The 25,680-nt window shown below is 47.7% G+C and overlaps 1 protein-coding gene across 7 annotated transcripts in view; it reads left to right on the top strand.

Annotated features, from left to right (window-relative positions):
* The window catches only part of DGKZ (diacylglycerol kinase zeta), a 514,388-nt gene that overhangs the window by 410,684 nt on the left and 78,024 nt on the right, over window positions 1-25,680 (top strand). For all 7 annotated transcript variants that reach the window (XM_068260321.1, XM_068260320.1, XM_068260319.1 and 4 more), the window contains 2 exons: window positions 14,881-15,080; window positions 17,204-17,304. In XM_068260321.1, the coding sequence (XP_068116422.1) occupies window positions 14,881-15,080; window positions 17,204-17,304 (301 nt within the window). The remainder of the gene's footprint in view (window positions 1-14,880; window positions 15,081-17,203; window positions 17,305-25,680) is intronic.

Raw genomic sequence — 25,680 nt, 5'->3', positions numbered from 1 at the left:
ATCGCCGGCTTTATTGTATGCGTCAGCGCTGGTAACTATCGCCGGCTTTATTGTTTGCGTCAGCGCTGGTAACTATCGCCGGCATTATTGTATGCGTCAGCGCTGGTAACTATCGCCGGCTTTATTGTATGCGTCAGCGCTGGTAACTATCGCCGGCTTTATTGTATGCGTCAGCGCTGGTAACTATCGCCGGCATTATTGTATGCGTCAGCGCTGGTAACTATCGCCGGCTTTATTGTATGCGTCAGCGCTGGTAACTATCGCCGGATTTATTGTATGCGTCAGCGCTGGTAACTATCGCCGGCTTTATTGTATGTGTCAGCGCTGGTAACTATCGCCGGCTTTATTGTGTGTGTCAGCGCTGGTAACTATCGCCGGCTTTATTGTATGCGTCAGCGCTGGTAACTATCGCCGGCTTTATTGTATGCGTCAGCGCTGGTAACTATCGCCTGCTTTATTGTATGCGTCAGCGCTGGTAACTACCGCCTGCTTTATTGTATGCGTCAGCGCTGGTAACTATCGCCGGCTTTATTGTATGCGTCAGCGCAGGTAACTATCGCCGGCTTTATTGTATGCGTCAGCGCTGGTAACTATCGCCTGCTTTATTGTATGCGTCAGCGCTGGTAACTATCGCCTGCTTTATTGTATGCGTCAGCGCTGGTAACTATCGCCGGCTTTATTGTATGCGTCAGCGCAGGTAACTATCGCCGGCTTTATTGTATGCGTCAGCGCTGGTAACTATCGCCGGCTTTATTGTATGCGTCAGCGCTGGTAACTATCGCCGGCTTTATTGTATGCGTCAGCGCTGGTAACTATCGCCGGCATTATTGTATGCGTCAGCGCTGGTAACTATCGCCGGCTTTATTGTATGCGTCAGCGCTGGTAACTATCGCCGGCTTTATTGTATGCGTCAGCACTGGTAACTATCGCCGGCTTTATTGTATGCGTCAGCGCTGGTAACTATCGCCGGCATTATTGTATGCGTCAGCGCTGGTAACTATCGCCGGCTTTATTGTATGCGTCAGCGCTGGTAACTATCGCCGGCTTTATTGTATGCGTCAGCGCTGGTAACTATCGCCGGCTTTATTGTATGCGTCAGCGCTGGTAATTATCGCCGGCTTTATTGTATGCGTCAGCGCTGGTAACTATCGCCGGCATTATTGTATGCGTCAGCGCTGGTAACTATCGCCGGCTTTATTGTATGCGTCAGCGCTGGCAACTATCGCCGGCTTTATTGTATGCGTCAGCGCTGGTAACTATCGCCGGCTTTATTGTATGCGTCAGCGCTGGTAACTATCGCCGGCTTTATTGTATGCGTCAGCGCTGGTAACTATCGCCGGCTTTATTGTGTGCTTCAGCGCTGGTAACTATCGCCGGCTTTATTGTATGCGTCAGCGCTGGTAACTATCCGTGGCTTTATTGTATGCGTCAGCGCTGGTAACTATCGCCGGCTTTATTGTATGCGTCAGCGCTGGTAACTATCGCCGGCTTTATTGTATGCGTCAGCGCTGGTAACTATCGCCGGCTTTATTGTATGCGTCAGCGCTGGTAACTATCGCCGGCTTTATTGTATGCGTCAGCGCTGGTAACTATCGCCGGCTTTATTGTATGCGTCAGCGCTGGTAACTATCGCCGGATTTATTGTATGCGTCAGCGCTGGTAACTATCGCCGGCTTTATTGTATGCGTCAGCGCTGGTAACTATCGCCGGCTTTATTGTGTGCGTCAGCGCTGGTAACTATCGCCGGCTTTATTGTGTGCGTCAGCGCTGGTAACTATCGCCGGCTTTATTGTATGCGTCAGCGCTGGTAACTATCGCCGGCTTTATTGTATGCGTCAGCGCTGGTAACTATCGCCTGCTTTATTGTATGCGTCAGCGCTGGTAACTATCGCCGGCTTTATTGTATGCGTCAGCGCTGGTAACTATCGCCGGCTTTATTGTATGCGTCAGCGCTGGTAACTATCGCCGGCTTTATTGTATGCGTCAGCGCTGGTAACTATCGCCGGCTTTATTGTATGCGTCAGCGCTGGTAACTATCGCCGGCTTTATTGTATGCGTCAGCGCTGGTAACTATCGCCGGCTTTATTGTATGCGTCAGCGCTGGTAACTATCGCCGGCTTTATTGTATGCGTCAGCGCTGGTAACTATCGCCGGCTTTATTGTATGCGTCAGCGCTGGTAACTATCGCCGGCTTTATTGTATGCGTCAGCGCTGGTAACTATCGCCGGCTTTATTGTATGCGTCAGCGCTGGTAACTATCGCCGGCTTTATTGTATGCGTCAGCGCTGGTAACTATCGCCGGCTTTATTGTATGCGTCAGCGCTGGTAACTATCGCCGGCTTTATTGTATGCGTCAGCGCTGGTAACTATCGCCGGCTTTATTGTATGCGTCAGCGCTGGTAACTATCGCCGGCTTTATTGTATGCGTCAGCGCTGGTAACTATCGCCGGCATTATTGTATGCGTCAGCGCTGGTAACTATCGCCGGCTTTATTGTATGCGTCAGCGCTGGTAACTATCGCCGGATTTATTGTATGCGTCAGCGCTGGTAACTATCGCCGGCTTTATTGTATGCGTCAGCGCAGGTAACTATCGCCGGCTTTATTGTATGCGTCAGCGCTGGTAACTATCGCCGGCTTTATTGTATGCGTCAGCGCTGGTAACTATCGCCGGCTTTATTGTATGCGTCAGCGCTGGTAACTATCGCCGGCATTATTGTATGCGTCAGCGCTGGTAACTATCGCCGGCTTTATTGTATGCGTCAGCGCTGGTAACTATCGCCGGCTTTATTGTATGCGTCAGCGCTGGTAACTATCGCCGGCATTATTGTATGCGTCAGCGCTGGTAACTATCGCCGGCTTTATTGTATGCGTCAGCGCTGGTAACTATCGCCGGATTTATTGTATGCGTCAGCGCTGGTAACTATCGCCGGCTTTATTGTATGCGTCAGCGCAGGTAACTATCGCCGGCTTTATTGTATGCGTCAGCGCTGGTAACTATCGCCGGCTTTATTGCATGCGTCAGCGCAGGTAACTATCGCCGGCTTTATTGTATGCGTCAGCGCTGGTAACTATCGCCTGCTTTATTGTATGCGTCAGCGCTGGTAACTATCGCTGGCTTTATTGTATGCGTCAGCGCTGGTAACTATCGCCGGCTTTATTGTATGCGTCAGCGCTGGTAACTATCGCCGGCTTTATTGTATGTGTCAGCGCTGGTAACTATCGCCGGCTTTATTGTATGCGTCAGCGCTGGTAACTATCGCCGGCATTATTGTATGCGTCAGCGCTGGTAACTATCGCCGGCTTTATTGTATGCGTCAGCGCTGGTAACTATCGCCGGCTTTATTGTATGCGTCAGCGCTGGTAACTATCGCCGGCTTTATTGTATGCGTCAGCGCTGGTAATTATCGCCGGCTTTATTGTATGCGTCAGCGCTGGTAACTATCGCCGGCTTTATTGTATGCGTCAGCGCTGGTAACTATCGCCGGCTTTATTGTTTGCGTCAGCGCTGGTAACTATCGCCGGCTTTATTGTATGCTTCAGCGCTGGTAACTATCGCCGGCTTTATTGTATGCGTCAGCGCTGGTAACTATCGCCGGCTCTATTGTATGCGTCAGCGCTGGTAACTATCGCCTGCTTTATTGTATGCGTCAGCGCTGGTAACTATCGCCGGCTTTATTGTATGCGTCAGCGCTGGTAACTATCGCCGGCTTTATTGTATGCGTCAGCGCTGGTAACTATCGCCGGCTTTATTGTATGCGTCAGCGCTGGTAACTATCGCCGGCTTTATTGTATGCGTCAGCGCTGGTAACTATCGCCGGCTTTATTGTATGCGTCAGCGCTGGTAACTATCGCCGGCTTTATTGTTTGCGTCAGCGCTGGTAACTATCGCCGGCATTATTGTATGCGTCAGCGCTGGTAACTATCGCCGGCTTTATTGTATGCGTCAGCGCTGGTAACTATTGCCGGCTTTATTGTATGCGTCAGCGCTGGTAACTATCGCCGGCATTATTGTATGCGTCAGCGCTGGTAACTATCGCCGGCTTTATTGTATGCGTCAGCGCTGGTAACTATCGCCGGATTTATTGTATGCGTCAGCGCTGGTAACTATCGCCGGCTTTATTGTATGCGTCAGCGCAGGTAACTATCGCCGGCTTTATTGTATGCGTCAGCGCTGGTAACTATCGCCGGCTTTATTGCATGCGTCAGCGCAGGTAACTATCGCCGGCTTTATTGTATGCGTCAGCGCTGGTAACTATCGCCTGCTTTATTGTATGCGTCAGCGCTGGTAACTATCGCTGGCTTTATTGTATGCGTCAGCGCTGGTAACTATCGCCGGCTTTATTGTATGCGTCAGCGCTGGTAACTATCGCCGGCTTTATTGTATGTGTCAGCGCTGGTAACTATCGCCGGCTTTATTGTATGCGTCAGCGCTGGTAACTATCGCCGGCATTATTGTATGCGTCAGCGCTGGTAACTATCGCCGGCTTTATTGTATGCGTCAGCGCTGGTAACTATCGCCGGCTTTATTGTATGCGTCAGCGCTGGTAACTATCGCCGGCTTTATTGTATGCGTCAGCGCTGGTAATTATCGCCGGCTTTATTGTATGCGTCAGCGCTGGTAACTATCGCCGGCTTTATTGTATGCGTCAGCGCTGGTAACTATCGCCGGCTTTATTGTTTGCGTCAGCGCTGGTAACTATCGCCGGCTTTATTGTATGCTTCAGCGCTGGTAACTATCGCCGGCTTTATTGTATGCGTCAGCGCTGGTAACTATCGCCGGCTCTATTGTATGCGTCAGCGCTGGTAACTATCGCCTGCTTTATTGTATGCGTCAGCGCTGGTAACTATCGCCGGCTTTATTGTATGCGTCAGCGCTGGTAACTATCGCCGGCTTTATTGTATGCGTCAGCGCTGGTAACTATCGCCGGCTTTATTGTATGCGTCAGCGCTGGTAACTATCGCCGGCTTTATTGTATGCGTCAGCGCTGGTAACTATCGCCGGCTTTATTGTATGCGTCAGCGCTGGTAACTATCGCCGGCTTTATTGTTTGCGTCAGCGCTGGTAACTATCGCCGGCATTATTGTATGCGTCAGCGCTGGTAACTATCGCCGGCTTTATTGTATGCGTCAGCGCTGGTAACTATTGCCGGCTTTATTGTATGCGTCAGCGCTGGTAACTATCGCCGGCATTATTGTATGCGTCAGCGCTGGTAACTATCGCCGGCTTTATTGTATGCGTCAGCGCTGGTAACTATCGCCGGATTTATTGTATGCGTCAGCGCTGGTAACTATCGCCGGCTTTATTGTATGTGTCAGCGCTGGTAACTATCGCCGGCTTTATTGTGTGTGTCAGCGCTGGTAACTATCGCCGGCTTTATTGTATGCGTCAGCGCTGGTAACTATCGCCGGCTTTATTGTATGCGTCAGCGCTGGTAACTATCGCCTGCTTTATTGTATGCGTCAGCGCTGGTAACTATCGCCTGCTTTATTGTATGCGTCAGCGCTGGTAACTATCGCCGGCTTTATTGTATGCGTCAGCGCAGGTAACTATCGCCGGCTTTATTGTATGCGTCAGCGCTGGTAACTATCGCCGGATTTATTGTATGCGTCAGCACTGGTAACTATCGCCGGCTTTATTGTATGTGTCAGCGCTGGTAACTATCGCCGGCTTTATTGTGTGTGTCAGCGCTGGTAACTATCGCCGGCTTTATTGTATGCGTCAGCGCTGGTAACTATCGCCGGCTTTATTGTATGCGTCAGCGCTGGTAACTATCGCCTGCTTTATTTATCGCCTGCTTTATTGTATGCGTCAGCGCTGGTAACTATCGCCTGCTTTATTGTATGCGTCAGCGCTGGTAACTATCGCCGGCTTTATTGTATGCGTCAGCGCAGGTAACTATCGCCGGCTTTATTGTATGCGTCAGCGCTGGTAACTATCGCCTGCTTTATTGTATGCATCAGCGCTGGTAACTATCGCTGGCTTTATTGTATGCGTCAGCGCTGGTAACTATCGCCGGCTTTATTGTATGCGTCAGCGCTGGTAACTATCGCCGGCTTTATTGTATGTGTCAGCGCTGGTAACTATCGCCGGCTTTATTGTATGCGTCAGCGCCGGTAACTATCGCCGGCATTATTGTATGCGTCAGCGCTGGTAACTATCGCCGGCTTTATTGTATGCGTCAGCGCTGGTAACTATCGCCGGCTTTATTGTATGCGTCAGCGCTGGTAACTATCGCCGGCATTATTGTATGCGTCAGCGCTGGTAACTATCGCCGGATTTATTGTATGCGTCAGCGCTGGTAACTATCGCCGGCTTTATTGTATGCGTCAGCGCAGGTAACTATCGCCGGCTTTATTGTATGCGTCAGCGCTGGTAATTATCGCCGGCTTTATTGTATGCGTCAGCGCTGGTAACTATCGCCGGCTTTATTGTATGCGTCAGCGCTGGTAACTATCGCCGGCTTTATTGTTTGCGTCAGCGTTGGTAACTATCGCCGGCTTTATTGTATGCTTCAGCGCTGGTAACTATCGCCGGCTTTATTGTATGCGTCAGCGCTGGTAACTATCGCCGGCTTTATTGTATGCGTCAGCGCTGGTAACTATCGCCGGCTTTATTGTATGCGTCAGCGCTGGTAACTATCGCCGGCATTATTGTATGCGTCAGCGCTGGTAACTATCGCCGGCTTTATTGTATGCGTCAACGCTGGTAACTATGTTCAGTGAGACCACCGACCTAGCTGCTGCAGAGGGGGGACCCCGGGAGACCGGCCTGGGAGAGAAGCTGCGGCGAGGGACACATAGGCTGCCAGGGGCTGGAGGAAGCCCAGATAAGTAGATCTGTTGTTTTTTTTTGTTTTGTTTTATTTTTGCCTGATTTTCCTTTAACCACTTGAGGACCACAGTGTTAAACCCCCCTAAAGACCAGGCCATTTTTTCACAAAAAGGGCCACTGCAGCTTTTAGGCCTTGCTGCAGGGTCGCACAACACAGCACACAAGTGATTTCCCCCCCCCCCCTTCTCCCCACCGACAGAGCTTTCTGTTGGTGGGGCCTGATCGCTCCCCTAGTGTTTGTTTTTTTCTAAATATTTATGTTCTTTTTTTTTTAAATAAAATTGTGTATTTTTTTTTTATTTATTCAGTGGCCCCTCCCTCCCCCACCAGCCTATCACTGTGACCGGCTGTCATAGGCTGTCATAGGGGGGTTTAACACTGCGGTCCTCAAGTGGTTAAAGGAAAATCATTATATGCGTGCTGGTGCAAGGTTCTACACTGTGCGGCAAAACCTGCGCAATTTTAATGTGTGTGCGATCTGCTTAAGTGTAGTGCAATGAAATATCACACATAAGAAATAAAATAACACCCTGGGAATTGCCTGTAGATCTTTCAGGTCACTGGTTAAATTAGCGGCTAAAAAGTTAATTTTGTGTTGGTGCAAAGTTTATGCTGGTTTTATGCCTGCCCTCCTTAGGAATGGGACCAGTCATGTGCATGATTCATCTGTTTTCAAGCTGCTTATATTTGCATTAACTCTATTTTATTAGCATCTTATCACACATTACAGGACTAGGAGATATAACTGTTACTATTTGGCTGCAGCTCTGTGACTTGTGACATCCAGGCCATAGAGGAATATAGACAACGCAACAAGTCCACAGACATCCACCTGCGCAACTGGCTGTTTATTCCTTTTCATTAAATAATATATTGCGGCCGTCCTATTCCTGTCACTGCAGCATAACATGGGTTTAAATTACACCTAAAGTCAGAGTGATATGAAGACTGACATACTGATATCCTTTTAAACAATACACATTGCCCGGCTGTCCTGCTGATCCTCTGTCTCTAATGCTTTTAGCCACAGCCCCTGAACAAGCATGCAGCAGATCAGGTGCTCTGACTGAAGGGTGACTGGATTAGCTGCATGCTTGTTTCAGGTGTGTGATTCAGACACTACTGCATCCAGATCAGCAGGACTGCCAGGCAACTGGTATTGTTTAAAAGGAAATGCATATGGTAGTCTGTATATTCACTTCAGGTGTCCTTTACAGGAAACATCAAGAATAGTAAAAAAAAATAAAAAAAATTATCAAATTAATTTACATGGGGCTTATTCCAGTATCTAGAAGCCTATGTGTCCCTTGCCACAGCTCCACTGTCACCTGGCCTCCTGGAGCCCCCTCCATAGCAGCTGACGACCTGGCTAGGTTGGCGGGGTCCAGGCATGCGCAAGCACGTGTCTGCGCCGCTCGCGATCACACTCCTGTCACTGAGAGGTGCGATTACGCCTGCGCAGGATGCTCCCATTCAGGTGTGTGATTCAGACGCTACAGCAGCCAAAGAGATCAGCAGGGCTGCCAGGCAACTGGTATTGTTTAACAGGAAATAAATATGGCAACCTCCAAATCCCTTCTTTAGTGTAGGTGTCCTTTAATATTTTTATCTGTTTCGTTTTTGAAGATAGAACTTTAGATATTGTAAATGACGGGCTGTTATGAGCTGGGCCACTGGCTGATTACTACGCTGCAGAATGTTGAAGTCTTCTTTAGTAGAAAGATTAGAGCTCCCTCTTGTGGTGAAATGTGCTAACTGCTGCACAGTCTGTTCTGTAGTGATTCCATATTAAAGTTCCCTTAGCCTGAGAGGGATAACAATAACAATAATATTTCTATAGCGCTTTTCTCCCTGGGGACTCAAAGCGCTGTGACCCTGCATTATGCCATCTCAAAGGCTAGAGAAAAGAGGTGAGTTTTTAGCCTTTTTTTAAAGCTGTCCAGAGAGGGAGCCTCTCGTACTGATTGTGGAAGTGACTTCCATAGAGTAGGGGCTGCATAGGAAAAGGCCCGAGCACCAAATGTTAAGTGTATCCTGGGAACAACCAGCTTCATCTTGTTGGCAGAGCGGAGGGTGCGTGGAGGGGCATAAAGTTCCAATAGATCCGCTATGTATTTGGGTCCCATGTGGTGTAGAGCCTTGAATGTCAGCAGGCAGATCTTAAAATTGATTCTCCATTTTACTGGCAACCAGTGAAGAGTTTGCAGTACTGGGGTGATGTGTGAGCTGCGGGGGGCATTGGCTAGGAGTCTGGCTGCAGCATTCTGTACTAGCTGTAAGGGGCGCAGAACCTTATCTGTAGATCCGATGAACAGGGCGTTGCAGTAGTCTAGGCGGGAGGATACAAATGCATGAACCAGGGCAGGTAGGTCTTTAGCTGGGATAAGGTGTTTGATTTTCGCTATATTTCTTAGATGGAAGAAGGAAGACTTGACGACAGCTGATACCTGCTGTCTGAGTTTTAGATTTCCATCCAGGATCACCCCAAGGTTTCGCACAGAGTCTTTATACTGTACAGTATCTCCCCCAATTGCTAGTTTGAGGTGGTGAGCGTTTTGAACTTTATCCATCATGTGTGGACCACCTACCACCAACACCTCTGTTTTGTCAGAGTTCAGCCTCAGCCAGCTGGTGTTCATCCAATTTTGTAAATCCACTAGACACGCATTTATGGATGCTGATGGGTCTTGGGTGCCAGGCTTGAAGGACAGATACAGTTGTGTGTCATCTGCATAACAATGGTATCCTAAACCATAGTTCTGGATTATTTTGCCCAGTGGGAGCATGTAGACTGCAAAGAGTAATGGTGATAGTACAGAACCCTGTGGAACTCCATAGGCAAGTGGCACTGGATTAGAGTAGTGTGTGCCCAGACATACTTGCTGTGTCCTGCCAGATAGGAGGGTCTGAAACCAGCTAAGAACAGTACCCCTTAGGCCACAGTAATTCTTCAGTCGCTGGATTAGTATTTCATGATCCACAGTATCAAATGCTGCAGACAAGTCAAGAAGAATCAAAATTGAGCAATCACCCTTGTCCCTTGCAGTAAGTAGATCATTCATTACTCGGACTAATGCTGTTTCAGTGCTGTGCCTTTTCCTGAATCCTGACTGAAAAGTATCAAAGATGTTGTTATCTGTAAGCCTGGCTTCCAGCTGGTTGGCGACTGCTTTCTCGATAACTTTTGATAGGAATGGTAAGTTCGCCACAGGTCTGTAGATGGTCACAGAATCAGGATCTAGTGATGGTTTCTTCAGGAGGGGTTTTATGATTGCTTTCTTTAGTTCTTCTGGGAACAGTCCACTTTGCAAGGAGCACTGAGTAATTTTGTGAAGTGCTGGCCTGATCAGCTCTGGGCACTGCATTAAGGATCCAGTTGGGCCAGGATCCAGGTCGCAGGTAGTGGGGCGGAGACTTTGAATGAGAATTCCAACATCTTCTTCACTCAGAGTGTCAAAGACTTGCCATGGTGGTACGGTAGTAGGCATATGCAACGTCCAGTGGTCAATTGATGTTGGTGTAATGCTGGCACGGATGGTAGACACCTTGTTTGTGAAGAAGGCAGAGAATTCTTCACACCTTTCCCTGGAGTATGTGGTTGGGGCTTTTAGGCAGGATAGATTGCAGAGTGATTCCACTGTGTGGAAGAGTTGACCAGCTCTGTTGTTGGCTGTAGATATTTTGTGCGCGATGAAGTCTGATTTTTCCTTGGTTATTGCTTGTTGGTATTGTCTGAGGTGTTGAACTAGGCTAGATTTGTGCTCCCCAGACCCCGATTTACGCCACTGTCTTTCTAGTCTGCGCCCTTTCTTTTTTAGATCCATGATGGTTTTGTCAAACCAATTAGCTTTCTGCTTTTTGGTTGCTGATTTGGGCAATACGGTCAAGTGTTTCATATATCGTGTTGTTGTACTGGGTTACTAGAGAGTTTGGGTCCATTTGACTGTGGAGCAGATTTGTAAAATCCAGGTTGGCAGTTATCCTCTCCGGTGTTAATTTATTCAGGGGACGGATTTTGATTGTTTCTTTAGGGAGCTGCTTGATAGGGTTATGTTCAATAGTAAACTGTATTATATGGAGGCTGCCATATTTCTGTCCTTTTAAATAATACCAGTTACCTGGCAGTCCTACTGATCTCTTTGGCTGTAGTAGTGTCTGAATCACGCCAGAAACAAGCATGCAGCTAATCCAGCCACACTTCAGTCAGAGCACCTGATCTGCTGCATGCTTGTTCAAGAGCTGTGGCTAAATGTATTAGAGGCTGAGGATCAGCAAGGCAGCCAGGCAATCTGCATTGTTTAAAATGAATGAAATAAAAGAACTTCACTGTACTACTATGCAGACTATGGGGGAGAGGCCTCCATCGGCCGACATCAGCCCAATCATGGGGGACTGTTGGTTCACCCTTGCTAGTGGGTCTGTGCAGATCTTTGAACTCCTTTCATAAAGAGGAAATGTAACCAAGGATTGACCTTCATCCCAATCAGTAACTGATACCCCCTTTCCCACCAGGAATCTTTTCCTTTTCACAAATGGATCATCAGGGGGTCTGTATGGCTGATATTGTGGTGAGACCCCTCCCACAGTGTGATGTCATGACCATGGTCTTGACAGTTTCCTGTCTGAGAACCTCATTGCATTGTGGGAAATAATGGCTGTTTCCAACTTCCAAGCAAGCAGTATCCCCCACTGTGCATAGAACTCTCAGTAACGAACATTCCGTACAGAGCACCTGGCAGAGCTAAAGATGTCACCACCAGTGATACATTTCAGAATGTAAATCAGGGAGAGGAAATATTTTACAATGGGCAAACACTGACTAAATAATCTATAAAGGAATGTTGTAAAAATGGACAAATTTGTTATTGTCACTACAGTTCCTTTTTATAAAGGATGTGAAGTAATGTGTCAGGTTTTCGGTATTAGGACTGCTTTCCTCCTCAGGATTACTGTACTTCCAGATGTCACACTCTAAAGCCCAATCTACACGATACGATTCTTTGTACAATTCAATTACGATTCTATTTATGATTCTATTAAATCCGACATGTCCGATCAGGATTCGATTCAGTTCGATTTACCATTGCAAAACAATTCCAAATCGAGTTGCATCGAATCCCGATTGGACATGTCGGATTTAATCGAATCGTAAATAGAAATCGTAATCGAATCGTACAAAGAATCGTATCGTGTAGATTGGGCTTAAAGGTGCGTACACATGTTTGATATTTCTGAATGGCTGGTTGTATGAACGACTTGTAGCTCAAACAGTAAGTTGTTCAGACATCTTGTACACACTGACCAACAAGTCGTTTGATATGCTAATTTACATGTAGTTTAAAGCAGAGTTCCCCAACCCTGTCCTCAAGGCCCACCAACAGTACATATTTTGCAGAAAACCACAAACATGCACAGGTGAGGTAATTAGCATCTCAGCAGAGCTGATTAACCACCTCTGTGGATTTCCACAAAACATGCACTGTTGGTGGGCCTTGAGGACAGGGTTGGGGAACACTGGTTTAAAGAACTTGATAATGAACAATGGACTGGATAGAACAATGGACTAGATTAAATGACTGATCAAGCAACTTGTTGTTTGAATGTCTTTTAGCGTCAAACTAATAGACTTTCAAACAAGTCGTTTGTATACATGTAAGGATCTAACTGTCGTTTGAACAGCAGTTAGTTCACGGATCCCCCAAGAGGATCAGTCAAAACTGCGGCTATCAGTCTAATGATCTTTCGGACACACGCCAAACTATCGTTCGAAGGAACAAGTCGTTCAGAAATCTCAAACGTGTGTATGTTGATTATTCCTCGAAGATAGTACACACCTGCTTCCTGTAGATGGCGCTGCTGACCTTATTTTATTTTTTTAAATGGACCTGAACTCTTGCACAGGAAGAAAGGAAAACCGAGAGAAATGCACCCTGTATGTATTTAGAGAGTTTAGCCGGTCTAATTCCCCCTCATCTGTGACTAATCACATGTGTAATTTGATCTCACGCCTGTGTCAGCTCAGGAATCTCCTCTGCCATGGCAGAGCAGCTAATTTGTAAACACAGGATGTTAACCCCATGTCTGCTTCCATGAAAGCAGGAAGTGGTTTATTTTAGGATTTGTAGCAGCTGTAAGAAATAAATGTTTTTCTGTAAAGGTTATTATGCTGTTGCTTATCTTTTAGAGAAGAGAGGAAGTTCTGAATTCAGGTCCGCTTCGGTAGGGTTGGAATTTTTTTACTGTCTGTACCCTTCAGAGGGAATGTTATAGGAACCCTGAACTGATAAAAATATGGAGGCTGTCATTACTGTCCTTCTGTCCTAGAAAAAATGCCAGTTTCCTGGTTGTCACCCCGACCTCTTGTTTCCTGTAGTGTTGGAGCCCAGAGCATTGTAAACCCATTAAAGAGGACCTGTAGTGAAAATAGCATGATGAATAATTGCTTTTTAATATTTATTTATAAATTATTTAGTCAGTATTTACCCATAGTAAAATGTTTCCTTTCTCTGAATAACCTGCTGAAATGTAACACTGTTGGTAACATCTTTAGTCCTATCAGGTGATCTCTGCAGAATGTTTGTTTCAGAGAATTCCAAAGCCAGTATAAAATATACCTGGTCTTCCAGAATGCTAACCCACAGTAGGAGGGCGGGACTACACACCAATATACAGCGATATACAGTAGTGTTTAAATAGGTCTCCTGAAACATTTACTGCATTCTACTATATATCATTATGGTTCCTCTTTAAAGGACACCCAAGGTGACATGTGATATGATGAGTTAGACATGTGTATGTACAGTGCCAAACACACAGATAACTAGGCTGTGTTCCTTTTTTTTCTTTCTCTGCCTGAAAGAGTTAAACATCACGTATGCAAGTGACAGTTTCTGGCTGGGTCGGACTGGGTCAGACTAGAGCATAACACTCACTGATAAGGAATTACAGCCATAAAATACTTTCCTGTCAATAAAGGGCTTCTGAGAGCAGGAGATAGATAAAAAGGGTCAATAATTCATAGATTTGAGCTCTGGCATACTTCAGTTTTAGGAAAAGGAGGACAGATACAATTGTTTTTCTCATCAGTTTTATTTTAACCTCAGATGTCCTTTAAGGTAAAAGTGTTCAGTTTATTACAAGAGGCAAATTATGTCACATGGCACAGCTGCACTAGTTATAATGGGTGTATTATCGTAATTGGGCCTGTTAAAAACCAACTAGACAACCAGACTCCTCCTACTTGTGATGCGCTAGCTTCCTCAACACACGCCTTGCTGTCTGTAGGGGGCGGGGCACTAACAGGAAATGCTACACTGTGCTGCTATTTCCTGCGTCAGAGCCATGGTCCCCTTAAAGAGGAACTTCAGCCTAAAAAAACATACTATCATTAAGTTACATTAGTTATGTTCATTAAAATAGATAAGTAATATCATCTCTTACCCACCCTGTTTTAAAAGAACAGGCAAATGTTTGTGATTTCATGGGGGCAGCCATCTTTTTGGTTGAAAGGAGGTGACAGGTAGCATGAGACAAAGTTCCAACTGTCCTGTGTCCTGATCACTCCTCCCAGTTGCTAAGCTACGAGAACAACAGCATCAGAAATCCCATGGGGGGAGCTTAGCTTCTGTGCAGCCAAAAATGAGGTTTGGATAAGAAAAATAAAGTTCTGATGCTGTGAAACTGTGAAGGAAACACCAAGCCTCTTTAGTGCTGCTGAGTAGATTTTTAGTCTGGAGGTTCCCTTTAACATCGCAGTGTCAGAAACACACGTTTGATGTGAGCCTGAGAACACAGACACATACACATTTCTTGGATTTAGCACTAGGGATAGTCAGTGAGATGCAAAAATGTGTATGCAAATTTATGCAGCATAAAAATGAACCAATCAACTCCTGCTGAGGTAAAATTTGGTCTATTTTCACGCTGCATACATTTGCAAAATTGCATAATCCTGCATCAATTCAAAATTATTTGCATCTCGATTGGCCATCCTTATTTAGCACCCAGATGCCATATTCTGTCCTTACCATCTCTCTTGTACCCGCAGGCTGCTCTGCAGGTCGGAGGTCACGGCGAGCGGCTGCACCAGTGCCGGGAGGTCCTCCTGCGGACGTACAAGTCCATCCCTATGCAGGTGGATGGAGAGCCCTGCAAGCTGGGACCCTCCATAGTGAAGATCAGTCTGCGGAACCAGGCCAACCTCATCCAGAAAACCAAGAGGAGGACGTCTGTCCCTCTGCTCAATGAGTGAGTGCTGGTCTGTCTCTGGACTTATGTCTGCCTGTGGCTGTGTGGGTTTCCTCCGGGCACTCAGGTTTCCTCCCATATACCAAAAACATCTAGATAAGTTAATTAGCTTCCCCTTAAAAAAAACTGTCCCTAGTCTATGATAGACATAGGGACTATGGTAGGGATTAGATTGTGAGCCCCTCTGAGGGACAGTTACTGACAAGACAATGTACCCTGTACAGCGCTGGGGAAGATATTGGTGCTATATAAACACATAATAATAATGTAGTCTGTGCTTTACCAGACTCTCCTCGGGTTTATGGATGAATTCTCACATTGGTTGCTCCTCACAAACCATCGTGGTGTCCGTTGGTGGACAGGGGCAAAAAAAAAAATGCTTATCCAGTATACGGACACTTTGAAACTTCTCGCCTGTAGGATGGGCCCAAAAAAAAGTTTGACTATTGCAATTAGGTGAGGGTTGTAACATAAGGTACCCCTAAATTAATGACAAACTTTTTCTTTGGCAAAAATAAGCTTTAGTTGAAAGCAACGCGTTTTGTGGGATTTTCATGCTCCCTCGGGTAATAGTGACATTAAACGGGATCCAAACATTGATTTACTAAAATATATGAAAAGAACCCCCCCCACAGCTGGCCATCTATCTACCATCCGATTCAATAACTTTGTTGAATTGGATGAAAACCTGTGGCTCAAGAAGCATGCCGATCGACGATGCAAGCTGAAAAGTCTCGCTCCGATCGGGTGCGCAGCGGTAACTGTGTGCAATGACTGACCAATGCAACAGACCCCCAGGTCGCTGTCCCTCCAAATGTTAATGCCTCCTCTATCTTTATGGGCTCTGCCATCTTCTCCAGCTAGACCTGCAGGAGCGGCAGTTTGATGTCATGCATTTCCAGCTACTGCCGTGCATGCTGGGAGATGTAGTACTTTGCTGGAGATGTATTTGCGTTGAAGGTTTAAATCTCCCAGCATGCAGTGCGGTGGCTGGGCATAAATGCTACTGCCACGGGTGCTGCAAACTGTGGCACATGTAAGTCTGGATGGAGGAGGTAGCGGAGCATGTACAGACAGGTGTTAGGGAGTAGCCCTCCCAAAACCCCCTAAATCTCCCAGCATGCAGTGCGGAGTCTGGGCATAAATGCTACTGCCACGGGTGCTGCAAACTGTGGCACATGTAAGTCTGGATGGAGGAGGTAGCGGAGCATGTACAGACAGGTGTTAGGGTGTAGCCCTCCCAAAGCCCCCTAAATCTCCCAGCATGCATTGCGGGGCTGGGGATACACACCTATCACCAAGGGTACTACAAAGCAGCACATGTATGTCTGGATGGAGAAGGTAGCTGAGCATGTACAGGCGGGTGCTAGGGAGTAGCCCTCCAATGGTAATTAATGCTTGTCAACCCCCAAAGCCCATACAATGTACAAACCTCCCTTAGTGGAATGTTTGATTTATATATATATACTGGCACGTCAGTGCTGAGTTGTTTAAATTACATGTAAGTGACTTTTTTGAGTTGCCTCCTATACTAGAAAAGAGAAACAAATGTCATTTTTAGGCAAACCTGAACTAAACATTCCTCTACAGGAGCCCATCCCAGCCAAGATCTACATATCTAAGTCGCTTTATTATTTCAGCGTCTTCTTCCCTCACTGGCCAGAGTTGCAGAATCTGATGCCCCATTATAAACAGGAGCTGCCATCTTGTCCAGGAAGTGAGCTTGGAAAAGTTGAATTTTATTTGCACCATAGCAATGGGTTTCGTGGTCGGTTCCCCCACTTCCTCGGGCCAATTAGTGCCTAAAAATTGATTAACAGAGGCACTCTAAAACTCTGCACACATAGCAGTGAAATAAAACCAATATCAAAACATTTATAATAACAATTTCCCAGTTGTCCGCTGTATATATGTGTGTCCGTCCTCCCTGGACACGCCCCCTCCTACCCTGCCGTGATTGGCCACGACGCTGTTCAGTGCGCACAGAGATGACTTGAAAGACACTTTGGCTAACAATAGAAATTTTTGCAGCTGATAACCTTTTTGAAGATCATTTTTTTAGTTTTATAAAAGTGTATATGTTACAGTTTGTCTCTGTTAATAATAATCGTGTCTGTTTTCAGTCAGCAGCCAATCCCTGAAAGATTGCGTCTTCGTGTGAACCGCATCTCCATGCACGACTACGAGGCATTGCACTATGATAAGGAGAAGCTGAAGGAGGCCTGTGAGTATCGGGTGTATTTGTGCTCTTTAATGTTTTTATGTCACGTGATTCTCTGAAATCCCAGCTGTGCCCAAAACTGAGCCAGCTACAGTAACCAAATCAGAAGTGTGGCCTCTAGAACTGAACTCTAACGTCTGACAACTTCCTGCTAGCTGATTGAGGTCTAACATGTGCGTCCCAACCTCTTCCTGTAAACTATAAGCTCCGCCTCGGCATGTAGACACATTGTTTCTACTCTAATGCAGATATGCTGCTTTGGGTGTCATGTGATCACATCTGATCCGCCCAGCTGCTGAATCCAGATATAAGGAAGCGAGCTGCTCTGCAGTGACGATACGGGTGTACTGCCAACCATTTTTGCTTCTGTACAACATTTATACTATTTTGTCATCCTGCTTGACGTTAGAATGTTCTCGGTCCGGTTTCTTCTTTATTTTTATCTTCCCTGATCGCCCTCTAAAGATGGCAACACACAATGCAATTTTTTATTTTTTTCAGTTCTGGAATTCTGGGGGGGGGGGGGGGGGCAGGAGATTGGATCACACTTCTCAAAAAAGGGAAAAAAATGTGTTTTCTTCTAGACGACTAAGAACCAACATTATAGGTCTGTCTCTTGATCATAATGTCGATCACAATAACAACAACCCTCTATATGTTTTGCCCAGTTAGAGGTTGGTAACAGCAACATAGGAAAAAGGGTAGTGTTTTACACTGTGAAAAGTGTCCGTTTTATACATATCACACGTGGAGAGGTGCCCAAGAGTATAAAAAAAGCTTAGAACGTAAAAACAACTTGAGGCAGCTTCCCACGTACAAGAATTCACTTACGGTACAGTAAGAAAAATAATTTATTGAGCACAAGGCAATGCGTTTCGTAAGATCCAACTCACTTCATCAGTCTAATCACTGCCGGGTGAAAATAAACATCTAGCATCAGGCGCCTGTTGAAGCGATTTGGATCTCACGAAACGCGTTGCCTTGTGCTCAGTACATTTTTCTTACTTACTGTACCGTAAGTGAATTCTTGTACGAGATGAGCTACCTCAAGTTGTTTTTATATTGTAAGCTTTTTTTATACTCTTGGACGCCTCTCCACCATGTGTTGTCACAGTCACGCCCCTCTTTGAGGAGAGTCAGTCCCGGGCCCTCGGCTCCAGGGTCCTTTATGCAGAGTGCAATCTATCCAGGCGGCGACCTGTACCCATTTGGAGGCGGTTATCCTCCTCAGGCGCAGTTGATGGCTGCTAGTCTTGCAACCCACCCTTGTGAGTACTGACCTATTTTTCTCATACATCTCCATAATCTCTGAACATACTGCACCATCCGGGCTCCCGGTGTCTCTGTGTTTGTTTTCTTAGGGTTTCCGCTACCTACCACTGCTGTTTTATACATATGCATACACATGCACTTTAAAACCCTCTCCGACTGCCTAACGCCGAAGGGAGGGTGGCAGCGTCAGGTCCTGGGGCGGGGTTTTGCAAGAGATCGCCACTTGAATGACGCTCCACTCCGTCATCAGTCTCACAGTAGCGATCACCGCTATTAGACTGTTATGGCCCATACTCACGAGTGACATTTGTCGCCGCAACACGCGGCGCGCGTGTGTTGCGGCGACAGGTCGCCCGTGAGTATGGGCCGTGCGCACCCCGAACTGTCGCCCGTCGCTGATGTCGCCAGGCGATTGAAAAGTTCAATCGCCTGGCGACAGTCGCAGCCGCAACTCCGCCGCAGCTGTCGCTAGTCCGCGTGAGGACGCGGACTAGCGACAGCAACCTCCATTGAGGTACACAGAGCTTCCGGCGAGCTTCCGGCGGGGGGAGGAGGAACGTCGGCGACAGCTTCCGTCATGCCGCTGGTCCCTCTTCCGCGTGTGTACGCGGAGGGACCTGGCGAGGAGCTGTCGCCCACACGCTCACGTGTGCTGGCGACAGGCAACATTTGCTGCCCGTGAGTATGGGCCATAATGGCCCGTACTCACGGGCTGCAAAAATCGCCTGTCGCCAGCACACGTGAGGGTGTGGGCGACAGGCCGGCAACAGCTTCTCTCCAGGTCCCTCCGCGTACTCACGCGGAAGAGGGACCAGCGGCAAGACGGAAGCTGTCGCCGACGTTCCTCCTCCCCCCGCCGGAAGCTCCATAAACCTCAATGGAGGTTGCTGTCGCTAGTCCGTGTACTCACGCGGACTAGCGACAGTTGCGGCGGGGGGGCAGCGGCTACTGTCGCCATGCGATTGAAAGTTTCAATCGCCTGGCGACATGAGCGACGGGCGACAGTTCAGGGTGCGCGCGCGTGCGGCGGCCCATACTCACGGGCGACCTGTCGCCGCAACACGCGCGCGCCGCGTGTTGCGGCGACAAATGTCACTCGTGAGTATGGGCCATAAGACAGCAAAACCGCCATCTATTTACATTGTGCAGTGCTGTACTGGGGACAGCCCTGTCACTCGGCTATCCCCCTGGGTGGCTTAAGAGCCATTGGGGAGTGGGGGGTTGGGAGGGACCATTAACCACTGCAGGACTACAGGCTTACACCCCCTAAAGACCAGGCTATTATCACAATACAGGGCTGTGCAGCTTGGTCAGGGTTTATTTATTTATTTATTTATTTGTTGTATTTATAAAGCGCCAACATATTACGCAGCGCTGGACATTAATTTAGGTTACAGACAATATTTAGGGGTGACAAACAGCAATATGACAATACAGGAATACAAGAAAACCAGATCACACAGCACAGTATGAGTACCAGGTAATGCTTAGTCAGTCACTGGATGGGAGCATGGAGTTAGGCAAGTTAGGTTCACTCAAATGCATAGCATGGGTGCACAGTAATAGAGGTGCATGATCAGGTAGGACACAAAAGGAGTGAGGACCCTGCCCAAAGGCTTACAATCTAGAGGGAGAGGTAGGGACACGAGAGGTAGGGGACCAGAGTTCGGCTGTGGGTTTAGAGCAATTGTGAGGGGTGGTAGGCAAGAGTGAAAAGGTGAGTTTTGAGGGCCTTCTTGAAGGTGTTGAAGGAGGAGGCTGCCCTAATGGGTGGAGGTAGGGAGTTCCATAGTGTCGGAGCGGCTCTTGAGAAGTCTTGGAGGCGTGCATGGGACTGGGTGATGCGGGGGACGGTCAGGCGAAGTTCATTGGAGGAGCGGAGTGAGCGGCTTGGTGTGTATCTCTGAGTAAGATCAGAAATGTAGGTTGGACAGGTTTTGTGGATGGATTTGTAGGTCAGACACAATATCTTGAATCTGATTCTGGACTGGATAGGAAGCCAGTGGAGGGATTCACGGAGGGGAGCCGCCCTGGTGGAGCGATGGGAGGAGTGGATAATTCTGGCAGCCGCATTCATGATGGACTGCAGTGGGGCTATTCGGGTCTTAGGGAGTCCAGACAGAAGGGCATTGCAGTAGTCGAGGCGGGAAATTATGAGGGCATGGATGAGGAGTTTGGTGGTGGCAGGGGTCAGGAAAGGGCGAATCTTACAGATGTTACGAAGGTGGAAGTTGCAGGACTTTGTGAGGTTTTGGATGTGGGGAGTGAAGGAGAGTGCGGAGTCCAGGGTGACACCCAGACAGCGGGCTTGAGAGGTAGGGTGAATAGTAGTGTGGTTAACAGTGACCTGCACATCTGGGAGGTCCAGGGATGACCGGGGTGGGAAGCACAGCCCTGCAACTCGGCACACAGCTGCAATTTGCCTCCTTTTAGTGTCCTTAACAGGACACTATGCCGGAGGTATCTGATCACTTCTGCAATCTTTTTTTTATTTTATTTTTTTTTTTTTTTTTATTATGCTCTAAAGCACATGTGTGGAACTCCAGGCCTGGAGGGCCAGATCCATGGCAGTGTTTAGGATGGACTGAGAAAGAGAGGAATGTGTTCTACTTGATGGACCACACCTTTCCTGATTCATACCCATCAATTCATTTGAGCTGTATCAAAAATGTGTGAGGATCTCGGCCCTCGTAGGACCGGTTTGACATGCCTGCTCTAAAGGGAGGCCTTTCCCCCCCTCTCTTCCTCCCTCTCCCTCTCTCCCCCCTGTGCCTTCCTAATCGCCATAGGGCGGCGATCAACACTCATCCCCACCTCTCATAGGCATCAGCCTATGAGAGGGCTCCATCTTCCAGCCAATCCGGGGGACAGCCGTGTGTCAGACGTACAGCGCTGCAGGAGATCGCAGCGCTGTACAGAGGTAAACAAATGGGAATTACTTCCCCTTTTGGCGGAAAACGGCCTGCTAGCCGTGATCGTAGCTAGCAGGCTGATCTCAGAGCGTGCGCTTCGTGAAACGGCAGGGAACGATCGCACATCCGCGCACGCGTTCCCTGCCAAACTGCAACTCCAGGACTTGACGCCAATCGGCGTTAGGCGGTCCTGGGGCTGCCACTGTGGTCATACCCATTGGCGTGACGCGGTCATTGGGTAGTTAAAAAAAAAAATAGTACAATTTATATAAAATAAAATGACAAATTTATTTAAAAAAAAAACATGCTGCAGCAGCTGAACCCACCGACAGAAAGCTCGGTTGGTGGGCAGAAAAGGGGGGGGGGGTTTGATTCATTGGTGTGCTCAATTGTATGGTTCTGCGGCAAGCCATTAAAGGATACCCGAGGTGACATGATGAGAAAGACATGTGTATGTACAGTGCCTAGCACACTTATAACTAGCCTGTGTTCCTTTTTTTCTTCCACTGCCTGAAAGAGTTAAACATCAGGTATGTAAGTGGCTGACAGTGTGACCCTCACTGATAAGAAATTCCAACTATAAAACACTTTCCTAGCAGAAAATGGCTTCTGAGAGCAAAAAAGAGATAAAAAGGGGAATTTCTTATCAGTGAGGGTCACACTGTAGTCACTTCCTGTCTGAGTCAGGACTGAGTCAGCCACTTACATACCTGATATTTAACTCTTTCAGGCAGAGAAAGAAAAAAAGGAACACTGCATAGGTATTTGTGTGCTAGGCACTGTACATACACATGTCTATCTCATTATGTCACATGTCAGTTTGGGTATCCTTTAAAGCTGCAGAACACCAAATTGTAAAAAAAAGCCTGGTCACTAGGGGGGTGTAAGCCTGTGGTCCTTAAGTGGTTAAAGGGTTTTTTTGCAATGGTGGTAATTTAACAGTGGGCAACCAGATCAGTATCACACAACTGACTATTACCCAGTGTAAAGCTCCATTTGCATGTTGTTTCAAACGTCTCTCAGCACTTGCCCCTATTAATCACTAGAGATGTTCAATGAGATGCTAAGAATTCCAAGTTGATGCTAATTTATGCAAATGAATACAGTTTATTAAATGCAGAAGCTGCATTTGATTGGTCCATTTCCATGCAGCATAAATTACATCTAGAAAAAGAAGCAATATGCATGCTGGCCACTGGGTGGCAGAGAAGCCCTAGTATATCATTACAGGAAGACAAGAGGCATAACATTTATTATATATCGCTCTCCTGGCGGACTTGGACTGCGCTTCTACAACAGTGGGAAACTGCAATTTCTTTTTGTCCGTTTTACTGCATCGCAAAACTATCAACGATCGGATTCTATTTTCTAAGCAGGATCCATTCACACTGGTCAGTCTAGTAGAAGCAGTAGAGTAGTGTACCGTGTTAGCCAGCAGTAAAAGCAAGAGGTTTTGAATCAGGATGATGCCATTTATTGGCTAACTTAGAAGAAAAGCAGGAAGCTTTCGGCTATGAAGACTTCCTCAGACAGATTCCTGTATACTGACACAACTAGACTACAGCTCATATACACTGCACATTGCAAAGGAGATACATTGTACTGCAATAAAAGTCATTGGGTGTCTTAAAGAAAACCTGTAACGAGTAAAAGTTCCCCTGGGGGGTACTCGCCTCAGGTGGGGGAAGCTTCCGGATCCTATCGAGGCTTCCCACGCCGTCCTGTGTCCCACGGCGGTCCCGCTGTGCCCCTCCGACCCGCAGGGATGTAAATATTTACCTTCCCGGCTCTAGCGCAGGCGCAGTATCGGCTCTCCGCTTGGAGATAAGCAGAAATAGCTGATCGCTGTCGGGCCGCTCTACTGCACAGGCGCAAGTCTACTCCACCTGCGTAGTAGAGCGGACCCGACAGAGATCGGCTATTTCCGTGTTGAGAGCCGCAATAGCGCCACCTGCTGGAGCCAGGAAAGGTAAATAAATCAGCACTTGTCGAGCCAGGATTGCGGGAGACTTCGGGGGAGCCAGCGATGGAAGGCCTGCAGCTACAGGGGAGATGGGAAGCATAATTGGGACCCTAAGGCTACCCCCTCCTGAGGTTAGTACTCCCCAGGGGACGTTTTTTTCAGTAATGGGTCTCTTTAACTACAACATCAAGAGGGTTTCACAGGGAAGCTAGCTAATTTATGACCAAAAGATAAGACCATTTGTTTGAACATCACATTCTACAGATTCAGTGTGATGAGGAGACATTGTAACTCATTCAAACACAACTTGGTCAGGCTACATACAATGTTTGTTATAGGCTAAAGCAAATTGTAGAATTTAAAGCCCTTCTTACCACCACAAGCAATCAACAGAATTATGGCACAAGGAATAAAATATATATCAAATAAAAGGATAGTGGGATTTAAAATCCATCATATCTGCACAAGAAATTGTATTCCTCATTTAAACCCTCATCTACAGTTTTGAACCAATGTATGAACTTAGTCTCCCTTTTTAGTCTTTCTTTGTGCGATTTGATGCCGCATATTAATACAGTGATGAGAAGCTCACTGTGGCCATGTGAGCAGAAGTGTGCGGGCAAAGGGGGATCAGCATATTCGGTTTTGTTGTTCATGGTGAACCTGTGATGATTCGCACGCTCACGTAGGGTCCGTCTTGTTTCTCCCACATACATTCCTTCGGGGCACTTTGCGCACATGATCAGGTATACCACATTAGACGAATCACAGGAAAAAGTGCCTTGTAGTTTGTATTCCCATTGGTTACCTGGTGTTGGTATACTGTCGGTGGAATGGATGTGCTTGCTGGTCGTTTCTGTCAGCAGGAGAATGTTCCATTCTGTTCAGTCTGTAATAGATCTGTTGGATCAGTTGCGGTAAGCAGGCTGCACTCCTCTGCTGTCTGTGATTTTCATGGAAGGTGTGGATGCGTTTCCCATATAGCCATAGGGTTATAACACATCCGCCCCGGGCAGCAACCGGACTCACACTACGCTCTCTGCTCCCACTGGCCATTGTAGTACAGCTTAAGTGGAACCCCGGCTGTAAAGAGCTTCAGAGTTGCAGCCAGGGCACTCTCCGTGGACGACTGGGAGCATTGATAAGTATGCATTAACCTGAGACGGAGGGGGCAAGAGGATTCATACTTACCTGGGGCTTCTTTCACCCCAAACCCCCTTGTAGTTACACAGCCTCCTCGCCTTCCTCCCGATCTGCTGTGCTGCTGGCAGTAAATTAATGGCTGTGACCTGCCACCGTGCACATCCTCAAACATGCCACACACCTCCTCCATCACGCTACCATGGCCAGGAGAATTCTTCGCATGCAGTGTCACATGGTTGTACAAACCACACATTCTCATTGTGGGCGGAGAGAGTCACGTACCTGCACTGTTGTGGGTGGGGGTTAGTCATGCGGCTGCATTGTTGAGGGCGGGGGAGAGTCATGCGGCTGCATTGTTGTGGGTGGGGTTAGTCATGTGGCTGTACTATTGTGGGCGGGGAGAGTCATGTAGCTGCACTGTTGTGGGCAGGGAGAGTCATGCGGCTACGCTGTTGTGGGCAGGGAGAGTCATGTGGCTGCACTGTTGTGGGCAGGGAGAGTCATGCGGCTACGCTGTTGTGGGCAGGGAGAGTCATGCGGCTGTACTGTTGTGGGCAGGGAGAGTCATGCGGCTGCACTGTTGTGGGCAGGGAAAGTCATGCGGCTGCACTGTTGTGGGCAGGGAGAGTCATGTGGCTGCACTGTTGTGGGCAGGGAGAGTCATGTGGCTGCACTGTTGTGGGCAGGGAGAGTCATGTGGCTGCACTGTTGTGGGCAGGGAGAGTCAGGCGGCTACGCTGTTGTGGGCAGGGAGAGTCATGTGGCTGCACTGTTGTGGGCAGGGAGAGTCATGTGGCTGCACTGTTGTGGGCAGGGAGAGTCATGCGGCTGCACTGTTGTGGGCAGGGAGAGTCATGTGGCTGCACTGTTGTGGGCAGGGAGAGTCATGTGGCTGCACTGTTGTGGGCAGGGAGAGTCATGTGGCTGCACTGTTGTGGGCAGGGAGAGTCATGCGGCTGCACTGTTGTGGGCAGGGAGAGTCATGTGGCTGCGCTGTTGTGGGCAGAGAGAGTCATGTGGCTGCACTGTTGTGGGCAGGGAGAGTCATGCGGCTGCACTGTTGTGGGCAGGGAGAGTCATGTGGCTGCA

Source organism: Hyperolius riggenbachi, chromosome 11 (assembly GCF_040937935.1).
Source record: "Hyperolius riggenbachi isolate aHypRig1 chromosome 11, aHypRig1.pri, whole genome shotgun sequence".
Classification (NCBI taxonomy): domain Eukaryota; kingdom Metazoa; phylum Chordata; class Amphibia; order Anura; family Hyperoliidae; genus Hyperolius; species Hyperolius riggenbachi.
This window is presented reverse-complemented; position numbering and strand designations above follow the sequence as displayed.